At 37.0% G+C, this 14,235-nt stretch overlaps 1 protein-coding gene across 5 annotated transcripts in view; it reads right to left on the bottom strand.

Moving 5' to 3' along the window:
- The window catches only part of RYR1 (ryanodine receptor 1), a 125,277-nt gene that overhangs the window by 94,165 nt on the left and 16,877 nt on the right, over positions 1-14,235 (bottom strand). For all 5 annotated transcript variants that reach the window (XM_072429323.1, XM_072429326.1, XM_072429327.1 and 2 more), the window contains exons 2-3: positions 6,187-6,306; positions 5,784-5,888 (exon numbers count right to left, since the gene is read on the bottom strand). In XM_072429323.1, coding sequence (XP_072285424.1) covers positions 5,784-5,888; positions 6,187-6,306 — 225 coding nt within the window. The remainder of the gene's footprint in view (positions 1-5,783; positions 5,889-6,186; positions 6,307-14,235) is intronic.

Below are 14,235 nucleotides of genomic sequence, written 5' to 3'. Positions count from 1 at the left end.
TGAATTTTAATCAGTGCAGTAACATAGTGGGGTTGATTTACTAGGTAAAGGTGTTCAGGCCGTTATATTAGAAAGATGAATTATCACTCTGCAAGGGATTATTCAGCTAGATCAGTGAATGTGGGGAGAACTAACTTTGCCCACTTAAGGGTTTGTTTATAAAGCAGTGAATCTGATATCTTGAACAATCTGGAAACATTATTTTGTTGAGAATATTCCGGGACCACTCCTTTACAATGGTAGTGATTGATTTTGCACCAGGGAATGGTTCAGTAAATGTCAGATTCACTATTTTTAAAAGCACCTCTAGGTTATAGACTTTAATGTGAGTTCATACCACATTCACCAATTACAAAAAATGTGATTCTTGCTGCACATGATTCATAGCTAATGTCAGCAGAACTTCAGCTCATTCAATAACCAAGTGAAACATCTGTTGCAGTGATAGTTTGTTTTGCTAAACAAACAATCTTTGCTCTTTTAGTAAATCAACACCAACAACTTTACATTTCCTGTGCTTTATTAGGGCTGAACTATACTCAAAGCTATGTTAAGTGCTCTTAATAATGCTTGCTGGGATATTGCTTAGGCATTTGGCAGGGTGACCAATACTGGAAGAAGTCTAAGGGGTCTATTTATACAGCAGTGAATCTGACATTCACTGAAAATTTCCCTAGTAGAGAATCAATTACTGTCATTGAAACACATGGCGCTAGAAGATTCCCCACCAGGGAATGTATCAGGGGATTCACTGCTTTATAAATAGACCTATGTATCTGTATTTTCTCCAGAAAAGGTTTCTTAGCCATTCTGCCACTCTTTATTACTTCTTGGTTAAATTGTAAATATAGCTTCATGTTATAACTTATAGGACAGCACAGATAGTATATAGTACATTGGATAGATCTGTTTGAAGCCACATTGTCAGTGAATTAGTTATATCATTTGGCCACCCCAAAGCAGACCTACAGACTGAGCAGTCCTCATTGTTCCCTTAAGAGAGGCAACATGAAGAAAAGAACTGTTTTGCTGCCAGCTATAACTAGTAGCATGCTATATTCTCTCAAATGTACAGAAAACACATGAAAGGTAGAATCTGATTGACTGCTTTGAACAATGAGAACAGTTCTTGAATCTAAAAATTTGGATCCTTAGATGCCAAGCTACCTTATCAGTGAAGTATCAGTTAGATACATCAAGCCTGATTTATTAAAGCTCTTCAAAACAGGAGAAGATAGACTATCATGGGAGAACCTGGGTAATCCCACAAACCTGTCAAGGGTTGAAAACATTTGCAAAATAAAAGGAAGGTTTGCTGGGTCACTCAGAATCACCCATGATAGCCTATCTTCTCCAGGTTCATAGTGTAAAATCCCTGGAACAATGAAGTTTGCTGTTTACTTCTATAACAAAACGTAAATATTCATCCATTATTACCACCCCAACCCAGACATCCCCCAACCCCCTCAAGCTGGAATCCACATTTAGAAATTCCAAGATCTTCAGCAACTCGGTAAACACCTGTTAGAAAGGAGGTGTGGTATGTACCATGCGGTGAAGGAAGGAAAGAGAAGGAATCATAAAACAGGAGTCAACGGAGGAAAAAAAAAACATCTAGTTTTTGTAAGAGGTCACATCAACAAGGAGGATAAATGTAAAGAATTTGACACACGGGCTGCAAAACAAGGAGACCAGCAAAGATGAAGTTGGTAAAGTCAACTGTTGGAACCACATCACTCACTAGATCTATATACAGCTAACAAGAGGTTTGGATCATTTTTGTAGCTGGAGATAACTAAACAGCTGCACACTAAACAGGGACTTGTACTGTATCTAATACCTAAAAAATAAACCTCCTATCACTAGAAAAGCTAAAGATACATTTTTTTTTTTTGCTTTGAACAGAGTAGGAAAGTATTATTATTTTTCTGTTTGTTGCCTTCTTGGGAGATTTCTCTTTGATACCCGTCCTAGAGAACAGAAAGAGATTTAGACAATTGTCCTTGGAAGAGGTGTCCCAATATGAAGAGTTGCCCTCATCTTTTTGTTTTGGTGACAGCTGTAAAATTATGGCTCTCATCACTTTGCCAGTAACAGTGGTCACCAAGTCATTATACAAGAAGGTGAAATTGCATGAGGAGGACATCAATAAAATCTTGAAAGGGGTTTAAATACTTCCATATTTTATTCAAAAACTAAAAAAAATCTTGACTATACCTACACTTTAAGGCAGATTTAAAGTTTGGTAGTTTAGGAGAAATGATAAAGGATGTCAAAGGCATGGGTAGAGATTGAGGGATTTCTTTTTATGAGCAACATTATAACTGTTTCTTGTAACAGCTAAAAAGTAGCTCAGTACTATTAATTAAAACCCTCCTTCTTGCTATTAAAAGTAGCCTGTAACGTACAAATTAACTTTAGTAGTATATGGTCATGAAGTTGATAAAATATCAGACCTTAGGTGAACTAAAGGTAAATTAATCTGGATACAATATAACTGCCTTTCTGTCTCCTAAATTGTCTTGATCACCAATGTCATCACTCCCCAGTAATGACAGTGAGGGTTAATGCAAAACTTTTAACTGTTTTCTTGTTTTGGTGACAACTCAAATAAACTAATAGAAAGCAAATGAAACTGAAACTAACTTTCAAGTTAGTTACATATGGCAATGAAAAATTGACATTGGTTTTAAGCCCCCCTTACTCTTTTGAAAATCAAAAAAAGAAAGCTTTGGCTTTAGATATGTATTAAAGTGGAACTAAAGTTAAGAGTAATTAGGCAGGTATTCATTACAGATAGGGACAGGTGATGCCCCTTCTGCAATAAAAATACTTACCTGCCTGATTGCTCCTTAAACTGTGAAAGAATGCTGAGCTGAACATGCTGGATTCCCATGCTGCTGTTCCCAGCCCAGCCAACCAAGATGGCCAAAGACCCAACTCCAGGAAAAAGATGGGTGAAATACAATTAAAAAAATGTAATCAGGCATGTAAGGTTATTTTATTTGTAATTGTATTTTATTGCAGAAGGGATATTACCTGACCTTTCTGCAATAAAGAACCTGTCTGGTCACAATTTCTTTGGGTTTGGGTTCTGCATTAAATGTCAGGCTCTGACAAAGAAACTAAAGCTAAATAGGTTACCTGTAGCCCTAATTCATAATACATAGAAACAAAATTATAGATGATGATCCTTCACCCTATAATATGATGATAGATTCTTAACCTATAACATTTACTTTACAGTCTGAAGCTAATAGAGAAATGCTTTGCCTAAATATTTTCACCCATATTTGGTTAAAGGAAAAAAATATTTTGCGTTTCACTATACAGTTACTAGTAGAGGTTATTTACAACTATTTATCTATAAACTTTGCATTGAAGGGACATCTGAGAGTTCCAGAAGGAACCACAGGATGGGGGCCGGTCTATTTCTAGAGTGATTTTAAGACAGCTGATTTGAAATCTGAGTGCAGAAGAATTTCATCAATGTGTAAAAGAGGAGCTTGGTCACAGAATCTCTCATAAGGATTTGCCCCATCATGAATTTTAGTGTCATTGTGAGCCCCAGAGTTAGCAGACTGGATATAATGTATTACAGGAACTAAGGTCATCAGATGACAGGACAGCACTGGAGAGATGGAGGAAAAAGGAAGAAAGAATCCAAGTTTACAACTTGGAAAGTCCCTGTCTTGGGTGGGGAGTGATGAGGTTCCGACAGCAAATAAAAGGGAGGGACAGGGAATTACAAGAGGGATCATAGCAAGGCCACAAAACATACCCACTTATCCAAATTGGGCGCCTAGCATGAAGACCAAAAGAAAAAGAAGCCAAAACAAAAGACAGAAGATTAAGTCACAAACAGCTCAGCAAGGCAGCTAAATAGAATCTGACAATTCTGAGACAATCTTGACGACAGGACATTTTATATCTTACGCTCATTAAGCCAAACAAGGACAAAACAGACTGTACAGAGTATACGTGGACATTCTCTATCACAATATTCTGGTGTCCTGCTGTGGAAATGTGAAGTGTAAACTGCTAACTAAAATGATGATTGAGTGATACCTATTAGCAGTCAGTCACATTTATCTGGACTTGTTCTTGTAAAGGTAAAATGTTTGTAGCTTCAGCAGTTCTGATGAAAGGGCTTGGAAAGCTGCAAAACATCTTCAACATTACAAGAACAAGTCCTGTTGGATTAGGAAAGGTTTCTAAAAAATATTTATTTTGTGTTTTTTTAATGTTTTTATTCAGGCCTTTACAAATCATTTCAAGTTTTTTACTGAAAGCAGACTTAGCTTTTCATTCTGTGGCTCTCTTACTAGCTGAAACTCCATTTAGGGCAGGAGATCGAGGGAATTAAAATAGGGACAAGTCACTTTTCTGATTCATTCTGGGGTGAGTAATTTAGGCTTCACCTATTCATCTCTTTAAACAACAGAAAAGGTGAATCCTAGAACCTAGAGATCCACGTGGTGGTTACTAATAATAAACGTGAACACAAACATTTCACATCATAAACATAGCAAATAAAGACAAAATTAGCAAAAAAATATTTTCTATAAGGCTTTGTTCTAGGGAGTTATTTTTGATGCTGTAAAACCTTCTACTCTCAAATTAAAAATAAAAAATTTTTGAATGTTGTTTTTCCTATAAAGTGCAGTGTGGGCAGAGCATGGCCAAAAAGATATCATCCATGTAGCAACTCTTTTGATGACAGCCTCGCAGCTGTTTATACTTAACTTTATTCCCCCTTTATGCTATTTGGCCCTAGGAAACAAAGAGAGTTAGGTCTGTGAAAAACTTTGCCTATGAAGACCAGGTTGCAGAGCAGTTACCATTTCTTGACGCCTCAGGTGAGACGCATCAGGTAGCATCTCACCCACAGAAGGGAGCTGTTAAGTTCTACTCATTTCTGCTGGCTGCGTAATGAGCAAACATTGGTTCTTCATGAACCAGCCCAGCAATGCAGGTGGACAAACGGCTGCCAAATTTGCCAACTGCAAAGAACTTGGATGGTAATGCCTGGTTTTGCCTCAGGTCTGAACTTAGCCATAGTCAAGTAAACTTGGAGCTTACAAAGACAGAGGATTCTGTCCCTGCCCCTTGGAGGTAGTGCTAAAAACCTGAGCAGCTCATCACTGAACACCATTGCCCTGAGGTTGGACTAAGAGCAGTAAGTCACCTGCACCCCAACCTGGAACCATCTAGTATAGATTCCTCCAAGAGTATTAGGGGAGCAATGTAAAGGTAAGTGTACACTAATTGTATGGGCTACCAATTATGTTAATAAAGATTGCTCTTAATTGCATGGCCACAGGATAAGTTTACTTTAAATTCATTCTAAATGGTCAGAAGTGTGCATGAATACAATGAAAATAGACTCGGGAATTCCTGGTCTGTAGAGGGCTTTATTCAGTGGCATCAGGTCTGTTGACTAATCACTCCTTTTCTTTTACAATAAAAATAACAAGCCAAAAACAGATGCATTTTTTCAATCATGAATAAAAATTCTATCAGGTAAACTTTCCTAGAAACTTACAAACAACACACAAAGAAAAACAAAAACAAAAACATGGGAGGAAGAAGAAAGACATAACATTTCTGAAACCTGGTAATACAAAAATATGAGTTTAATAAACAACCATGAAAACTTCATAAAAGGAATGTAGCAGTGAAGCAAATTTTGGATATGGTGATACAGTAATCATGACAACAGAGAAATGGAAGGCAAACATGATGAAGGTTGTAGGGCAGGCAAAGGAAATTATGAACCATACCTCATTTCCCATCTCCACTGTATTTGCCAGCATTTCCTGCAGGGCTCGGACTGAAAGAGACTGCTCCAGAACAAAGCAGCAAATGGCGAGATCTGGAGGTACATTCTGAAAAAGGAGATACATGTGACTATGTTGGTATGTAAAAAGAATAGACAATGGAAAGGCAATGCAGAAAAGGGTAGGGGAAATTTAAAGAATATTTAAAATTACTTTATATTAGCTTTTACACATAGCCAAACCGCATATTATAAAAAGCACTTTAAAGTGTCAGTGTACATTCCTCCAAACATGAGAGATGTGCACAATAACAGAATGCAATTATTCTACATTATATATGATTTCATTGTCATTATTATTATTATATTTTTATTTATCTGTTTTAGTCAATTTATTTTATTATTACCTGAGCATTGGATGTTGATTCCAGGAAGCAGAGGCGATTGCCAAAGCCTTCCACTCCCATGCACATCTTAAGGTTTTCTTTTCTGATGGTAGCACTGCATTGCAGGACCACCACATCCTCCTAATAATCAGATATAAAAAAATTATTAGCAGAGTAGAATTTACCCCAGCCAAACAATCAATATATAGTCCCCTATAATCAAACAAAAGATACCAGCTAAATCCACCAATAGAGAACAGAAAGGGGGTCCTAGGTTAAGCCCAGACAGTAAAAAGTAAAGGAGTGGAAGCACAAGGCCCATATTGTTGGTTTCTCATGGTCATTTTGCACTAAGATTGTTAAATTGAAGAGCGCAAAGGAAACAAAAGAAAGGAAAATGGAGAAGAATGTTATGAAAGATGAAAGGAAACAGAGAGGAAGGGAACAGGAAAGGAAGAGGGAGCAAAAAAAAAAAAAAGTTAAAGGGTTGAAGAAAAAAGGGAGGAAAAATGAAACAAAGGAAGAGGGAAGAAAGGAGAGAGAAGGGAAAAGCAACAGGGAATTCAGAGAGATGAAGTAGGACTTGAGGAGGAGGTAAGGAAAGGGAGAGTAAAGATAAAGAAAACGAAGAGGCAGGATAGAAAGGGGAAATGGAAAGAAAAGAGGGAGAGAGGAAAGTGAAGAAAAGGGGGAAGAAAGGAGGAAAAGTGAAAGGAAGATGAAAATAAAAAGGATAGTCAAGACAAAAGCAAAGGAAGGCGAGAGGAAAAGAAAAGGAAATTAAAGACGAAAGACAAACAATAGGAAAAGAATAGAGAGGAAGGGGGATTTAAGATGAAAGGAAAGGAGAGGAAAAGAAAAGAAAAGCAAAAAGGAGAATAGAAGAAAAAGGAAATTTGTTTTCATATGCACCAGATTATATACACAAAAATTCACAATTTGTCCTTAAAGGCATTAAAGAGATGCTGAATTTTGCATGAACACATTATAAGAATTAAAGGATCTCAAAGGACTACAAAATGATCAGTGCCCAATATTGTCCCTGGAAACCCAAAGTAAGTAGATTGTAGTACAACACATTGAACATTTTAAAGTCACCATATGTGCACAAATGTTCTGATTTCCAGAGTATCGTGACATATTTTGAAAAGACACTGACTTTTAGTGGTGACAAATGTATTTAAAAAAAATCTGAAAGTTTGTTTCAGTTTTTCTTTTTTTTTTTTTTTTTTTTTTTTTTACGTATTGTATAATTAAAAAGTCATTTATTAGGTAAGCACATTGAGTTGATGCATAGAGAAATAATAGGAAGAAGGGAGCTGTGATGGGGACAAAGACTTCAGTGGCAGTGTAAGTATAAAGGGGATTACTACTAACACATTATAATGGCATGACACTATTCACAAGCATATCACAGTTTATTGTTCTGTCTACAAGAGCTGTCAGCACTTATGTTAACACTCAGAAGTGATAGAATTCTAGTACAGTTCTCCTAACAATCATGGCACATATAATTTATTATCTATCTAGTTCTAACAGTTTAATACTTGGAAAGATCCATTATGCCTACTCCAAACTTATTCAAAGTCTGTAGATAGCAAGGCTGTCTGACTTTGGATGACAAAAATGTTTTGCAAATAAACAACTTCTTATCAGGTAATGCCTATATATACAAAGGTATAGAAAACAACATGTGTTGAAATACAGCTCAGATGAGACCCAAATCTAACATGGGGTGAATTGCTGATCCTAGCATTTTGTAATATTCTCTTAGGGATAATTGCCCCCTGACAAATAGCTAAAAAGCAATGGTGTTAGTTGTAACCCAAAGTAGAGACAGGAGGAAAGGTTCCACTGGCTATACCAAGTAATGTTGATGCTGAACTTTTGCAGTAAATGTCAAGCAGTAAATCATTCTGTCATGGAACCTGTAGCAACCCTAGGGTGAGAACAACCCTCATTGAGAATGGTTGCTCCATCCGGTCTATGTCCCTTTATTGGCTCTATAAAAAAAAAAAAATCCAAAAGTTACAGCCAGTATTTTGACATTCATGTCAAAATAAAATCCCAGGGTTCGGGTTAACACTGTGCTCTAACTTTTCTCTCTCTACATCTAAAAGTAGCATTAGGCTTCCTGTGGGATGGAATTCCTCCACTGGGTCCTTGGTTTTCGAATGCAAAAGTGTGCAACGCACCAATCAGAATCAGTTTTATTCTGAACTTTTCACGGTCACAGTTGGAAGCAGATTCATACAGATGGACTAGAACAATTACTATTGGTAACATAATCCTAAAATATAAGTTGCCCTGTAGCCCTATGGGCTTCCATAATGGACGGAGTCCTAAAGAGTATCATTAGAACTCCTAGAATTGAGGAAAATTGTGTAAAAGTAAGAAAGACTATTACCTTGCACATTGTGACTTTAACATAACAAGCATGAACATAATTTCCTGCCTGAAGGACCAATAGGATTATCCACCCTTTCTCAACTACTCTGACTCCTGTTCTTTCCTTTTTGGTTAATTGCTGGTCGTTATGCAAATAACATCTGTCCAGAAATATGTATGAGCTGATACAGTGTGCGAGAGGCAGTGCTGTAAGCGGAGAAATCCCCTGCCCTTGGTGAAGTTTACTATTCTGCTGTCTTGGTGTTTATTTCACACAGACCTCTGACGAACATACTCAGTGAAGTCACAAATCAATGACTGCTTGAGCAGAGACATAATTAGAAGGAGCCAAGGTTTAATGAACTGTCTGCAGTGACAAAGGAAAACTGATAACAAATGATAAAGAAAAATATTTTGGGATTCAAACTCAGTAAAAGAGGGTATTGAGCAAATAATATGCATGTCCAGATTTGAAGGTTAACACAGGAAAGTAAAAGACACTACACGGAAGGATAAAAGGAATGGATGGGTACTGGGTACCCATTGGATGGGTACTAAATTGCAGATTAGAGTGAAATGTTAAAGTAGACCTATATAAATAGGACAAGTTCATTGTTATGGTCTGCGTTCACTCTAAATCAAAGCAACATAAAAAATCCATCTGAAATGACAAAAAGTCTACCTGCTGTATGTTCTTCACAAATAAATAGCAATTTACTACCTGTTATGTGACTGCACCTATAGACTATTCTTCTGTAGCCTCAAAGCTGTGCATCTGCAGTGTGAGATCGTCTAAGGTAATGCAGCCAGTCTGAGCTATTAGCAGGTCTTCTGCTGCTTCTTGATTATTGCCCCAACATACATAAAGAAGGGCAGCTAGGGAAACAAAGCCCTGCCTTTACCAAGATGGTCCACTCCAAATAAAGACACAATTGGAACAAGGTATGGTAAGTTGTTATTAATACTTAAAGTTCAGCTGTACTGGTGGTCAAATTAGTGAAACATGATATTTACCATTACTAGTGAAAAGTCTGAACTCCTATTTGACCACAATAGGTGGCAGTGCTTGTTCACCCTGCCCCATCCCTATAGGCACATAACTGTGATGGCTTTACTTTCCAATGGTAATAAATAAGAACAATAGCAAGTGGGCAAGCTCTGACAGTACTGAAAAGTGTTGTAGCTTTGCCCATGGAAATTGGCTTTGTATTTCGGTTCCTGTATGTGTATTATTGTGAATGTTTTATTATTATTAAACAGGATTTGTATATCGCCAACATATTACACAACGCTGTACATTAAACAGGTATGTGCAGCTTCATTTTTGTGTGTACCACATGTATGTACTAATGCATGCAATTAATCGAAATTTCACTATATATAATACATTGCACCTAGCCAGAAGATTTTTCTTTTTTTTCTAACACCATTTTAAAAAATAAATGAGATGCAGTCTGTTTTGGGCATGAAATAGATTTTTCTCAAGTTTTCACTTATGAGCTTAATAAATGCTAAGACAGCATTGGGAAATATATTACAATATTGGCAGAGGGAAAACAAAAGAACAGACACAGTAAAAGAGAATATTTTAGAATTGCTGCTTCAAGCTGTTTTACAAAGTGGTTTCCCACCTGACACTCCAGCAGTTTGGGCTTGCTGTCTAAGCAGGATTATATTTACACACTTCTATATTTTTATTTCCCCTATCAAATAGACACATGAACTGCTCTATACTATGAGGCAACACATTTACAAGTGCTGTCATCTGTTGCCAATATTGCCCGAGCTAGGAAAAGAAGACTGGCTGGGTTTTTATATATATATATATATATATATATATATATATATATATATATATATATTCCATATTCCCTAGGTTACATACGAAATAGGAACTGTAGGTTTGTTCTTAAGTTGAATGTAATTCAGAACAGGTACATTATTTTATTGCAATTAGGACAGATGTTTGTCTCAACATAATATTAGGCAGTGTGGTGTCAGTTACTGTATGAAATCCTCACTGTAAAGTGAGCACAAGCGAGCAGGGAAGCCCCATTCGTATCTAGGAGGTGTCCGTATGTCGGACGTCCTTAACTGGGGGACAACCCGTATATACATATATATCTTCTGGGCAGGGTCCTCTCCTCCTGTGACACTGTCTGTTATTTGCAACCCCTATTTAATGTACACCGCCATTTAATATGTTGGCACTATATAAATACTATTTAAGAATAATGATAATATATATAATATATGATCCAATACTGATAACAGTAAGTGAATAATGGTACATTTAGTATAATTCAAAAAGAGGAGAAGATATAAAGACAGAAAGATAGAGATTGGGTTGGAGGTTTGTCAGGGACCACTAGCCAATTTTGCACAGGGGCCCGCTACAGTCTGTTTGCCAATATCTATACTACCAAAACTGCTTAAAGCCCTGGTTGGAAAAGCCCTATCTCCTTATTGCCCCAGTCTAGGGACCACTGAGAGTTATTAATTAGAACATAAGTCTTACATGCATTTACTATATGGTAATGAGGACAGGCATTTTGCAGCGTTTCAATTTAGTCACCAGACATCATACGCCAGTCCTGGATAGCATCAACCTCCCTTGCTTGGTATAAGGATTTCAAAGAACTCTGCCGCCATTCACAGTGCCTCCAGGGACAGTGTTACAGTGCCATCTTAACAGGAGTTATTGTCCTATGTTTTCTTCCTTCTCTTTTGCTCTGGGGCCAAATTTAAGAGGACGCCTTTGGTATGCCTTGATATAGAGGATAGGAAGACAAACAAAATATAGACTTCTAGATCTCCCGACGAAGTGGATTGAATGGCCGCAAAATGCATAGAGAATAACAACATCTAGAGAGTTATGTTTGTATATCAAGTCATACTGAAGCTGGTGTCCCTTTTTTTGGTTTTTAAATGTGGATAATAAAAACTCATCTTTTAATAATTAATTTGAATTAAGTGGTTGATTATAGTGATTTGATAACTCAAAAGTCCCTTTTTTTGGGGGGGGATGTGGCAGTATTACTTCGTACTGATCAGGAAGATACTTTTTGTATTTGACACCACGTGTGGCCTTAAAATGCTCTGATTGTTAAAAAGGGCTGACTTACATTAGCCAAGTGTTTCTGGATTTTTTTAACTTGGGGGAAGACTTTGAAATAACTTTCAGGTCTCAAGGGACTCCTACTATAATTTGCTATATCCCAGCTCCCAGTACATTAGTGTGGTGGTTAGTAGGAGATATGACTTCTATATTTCTGACCAGTGGAAAGAATGTCACCCTTACAGATAGTCATAATGATCAATGATTGGTGTCCGTTAAATTGACCTAAAAGGCACACATTGCTCGAGGAACCCCTAGCAATCCCTGGAGGACCCTAGTTAGAAACACTGCAACAAGTGGTGGACTCTGTAGCACTTAAATAGGCCTAAAAAGCTTTATTCTTATCCTAACACCATAACAGGTGTTGCAATTGAAAGTACTATCTGGACAATAATGGGCATCCTAAATGTGGGTAAACAAGGTTCCCATGTTATATTTTGTCAGCTTTTAACCTTAAAACCCTAACCCCTTGAGATGGAAACAAATGCCATTGGGTCTGCAAAAATAGGAAGTGGAGAAGACTTATGCTCTCAGAACTGACAATCTGTCCAGAAAAACAAGCAGATCAAGCACTGATTTTTTGCTCAATCTGTTTTTAATAAAGTTCTCTAAAATATTGAGGAATAATTAATTATTTGTATTAAATTTTAAAGGTGTACAAGGCTTTGCATATCTGGCATTTACTCAAGATAGTCTTGTCTCATACCATTTTACAAAAATTATAATTATGTGTTTCTGTGAATCTATATACATTGTTTTGTATTGTTTTACTAGAAAAGAAAATACAGGTGTATGCATACGAAAGAAAAAAAAATGATCTAGTCTTGAAACAGTTATTCTTGACTATGCTGACTGATTTTGTTGACAATGTAGGAGCTTTGTATGCACTTTTAATCCCGGCAATCTGCCTCCTACAGTTTTTATTATTTTGCATTTCTGGGCAACCAAATAATGAAATTACCATGGAAATATAATGTCTTTTGACTGGAATTGTATGTTTTTAGTCAAAACTAAGAAATACATGAAAATATGGCTAGAAGATTGCTGTAACTGAAAGCTGAAAAGCTCCAAAATTATCAGCACCCTGGGAACAAAGCATTGTTACTTTCTGAAGTCTTCTTACAAGCCGGCCACACTGACATATAAAAACACTTTGTACCTAGTGTTCCAAAAATAGAAAATGTACATAAAATGACAGAATGATGCTTCTTTAAGGGCAATTCTGATTTATATATAAGTTCATGGCAGGAAATATCTGTTCATTTCCAGCAAGGATGAGCGATTTTGAGATTTTGTGTCTCCCAAAAAAATTTGGAGAAAACATGCTGTATTGGAATCAATAGGGAAGATTAAATTAAGAGTGAATTTTGGTGCTAAGGGTTTAAATAGGCTTTAAAACATTCTGAATGATACCAATTTTTTTCAGATATACTGTATCAGTTTCCCTGCTAATGAACTTCCCTTTTTTTCACTTTGAGGGAGGACTACAACCTTCATCGTTCTTCATGGGGCCTGACTGATTAAAGCTCTCTAAGGCTGGAGAAGATCCACTTTCATTATTAAAGCTGGGTGATCCAGGAAACCTGGAATGGATCTGGTCCCGAATTCAAAATATTTTCTAGCAAAAAGCAAATGACTTTGAAGAAATCCATTCCAAGTTTGCTGGATCACTCAGCTTCACTGATGAAAGTGTATCCTCTCCGCCTTAGCGAGCTTTAATAAATCAGGGCCATTGTTGGAGCACTTTCCCTCATTTCCAGCCTTGGTGACAATGTTGTCCACAACAGGAATCAAGGTAAATTTTCCCAGATAGGAAAGTGAAGTGAACAACCTTTGAACGATTGCATCTACCGTGCATATGATGGTCTGCCAAGCTCAATGAATGATTGTGTCTTTGTTGTATCTATAGTATCTTGAGTTTGTTGGTCCTTCTTTGTAAGCACCCATTCATTAAAAATCATTTCACATCATATTAAATGCCAATTATCTAGCGTATGCACATATTTTTAAGGTTTTCAAATATTTAGCAGCTTTAATGATAGAAACATAATATAAAATTGCATGTACAGCTCTGCTTTCTCAATCACTACAGTAGACCGTGCCCCATCCCTGGCTCTGCACCCTCTCCCCCTTCACAGGCCACTAGGATATTTTAGGTCTGCACCTGTTCCTGGTTTTACTGTGACCTGCACTCAGCAAATACCCAACATTCCTGCAATCCCTACACACACTCATAGGCAAATGGCCACACAGCCTGTGCTACAAGCCCGCACACATCACACCCACTGACGTCTCAAGAGAGAGATCAGCAGTGTTAATTTACTTCAATAACGTTGGACAGATTGGTGAAAACTAAAGCAAAGCAAAAATAGAGTTAATGCCCGTGTCAACCAATCAGGTTTTAGCTTTCATTCTCTGGATAGGCTAGACAATAAAAGTTTTGGGTCTGAAAGAAGATTATTAACTTGTTCCTAAGAGCAACAGTTACACATTGCAGTTACAGCATACCATATACATTTTGGAGATCAGAAAGAGGCATATGTTTAGGCAAGAAATATGAAGGA

Source organism: Pyxicephalus adspersus, chromosome Z, assembly GCF_032062135.1.
Source record: "Pyxicephalus adspersus chromosome Z, UCB_Pads_2.0, whole genome shotgun sequence".
Taxonomy (NCBI): Eukaryota; Metazoa; Chordata; class Amphibia; order Anura; family Pyxicephalidae; genus Pyxicephalus; species Pyxicephalus adspersus.
This window is presented reverse-complemented; position numbering and strand designations above follow the sequence as displayed.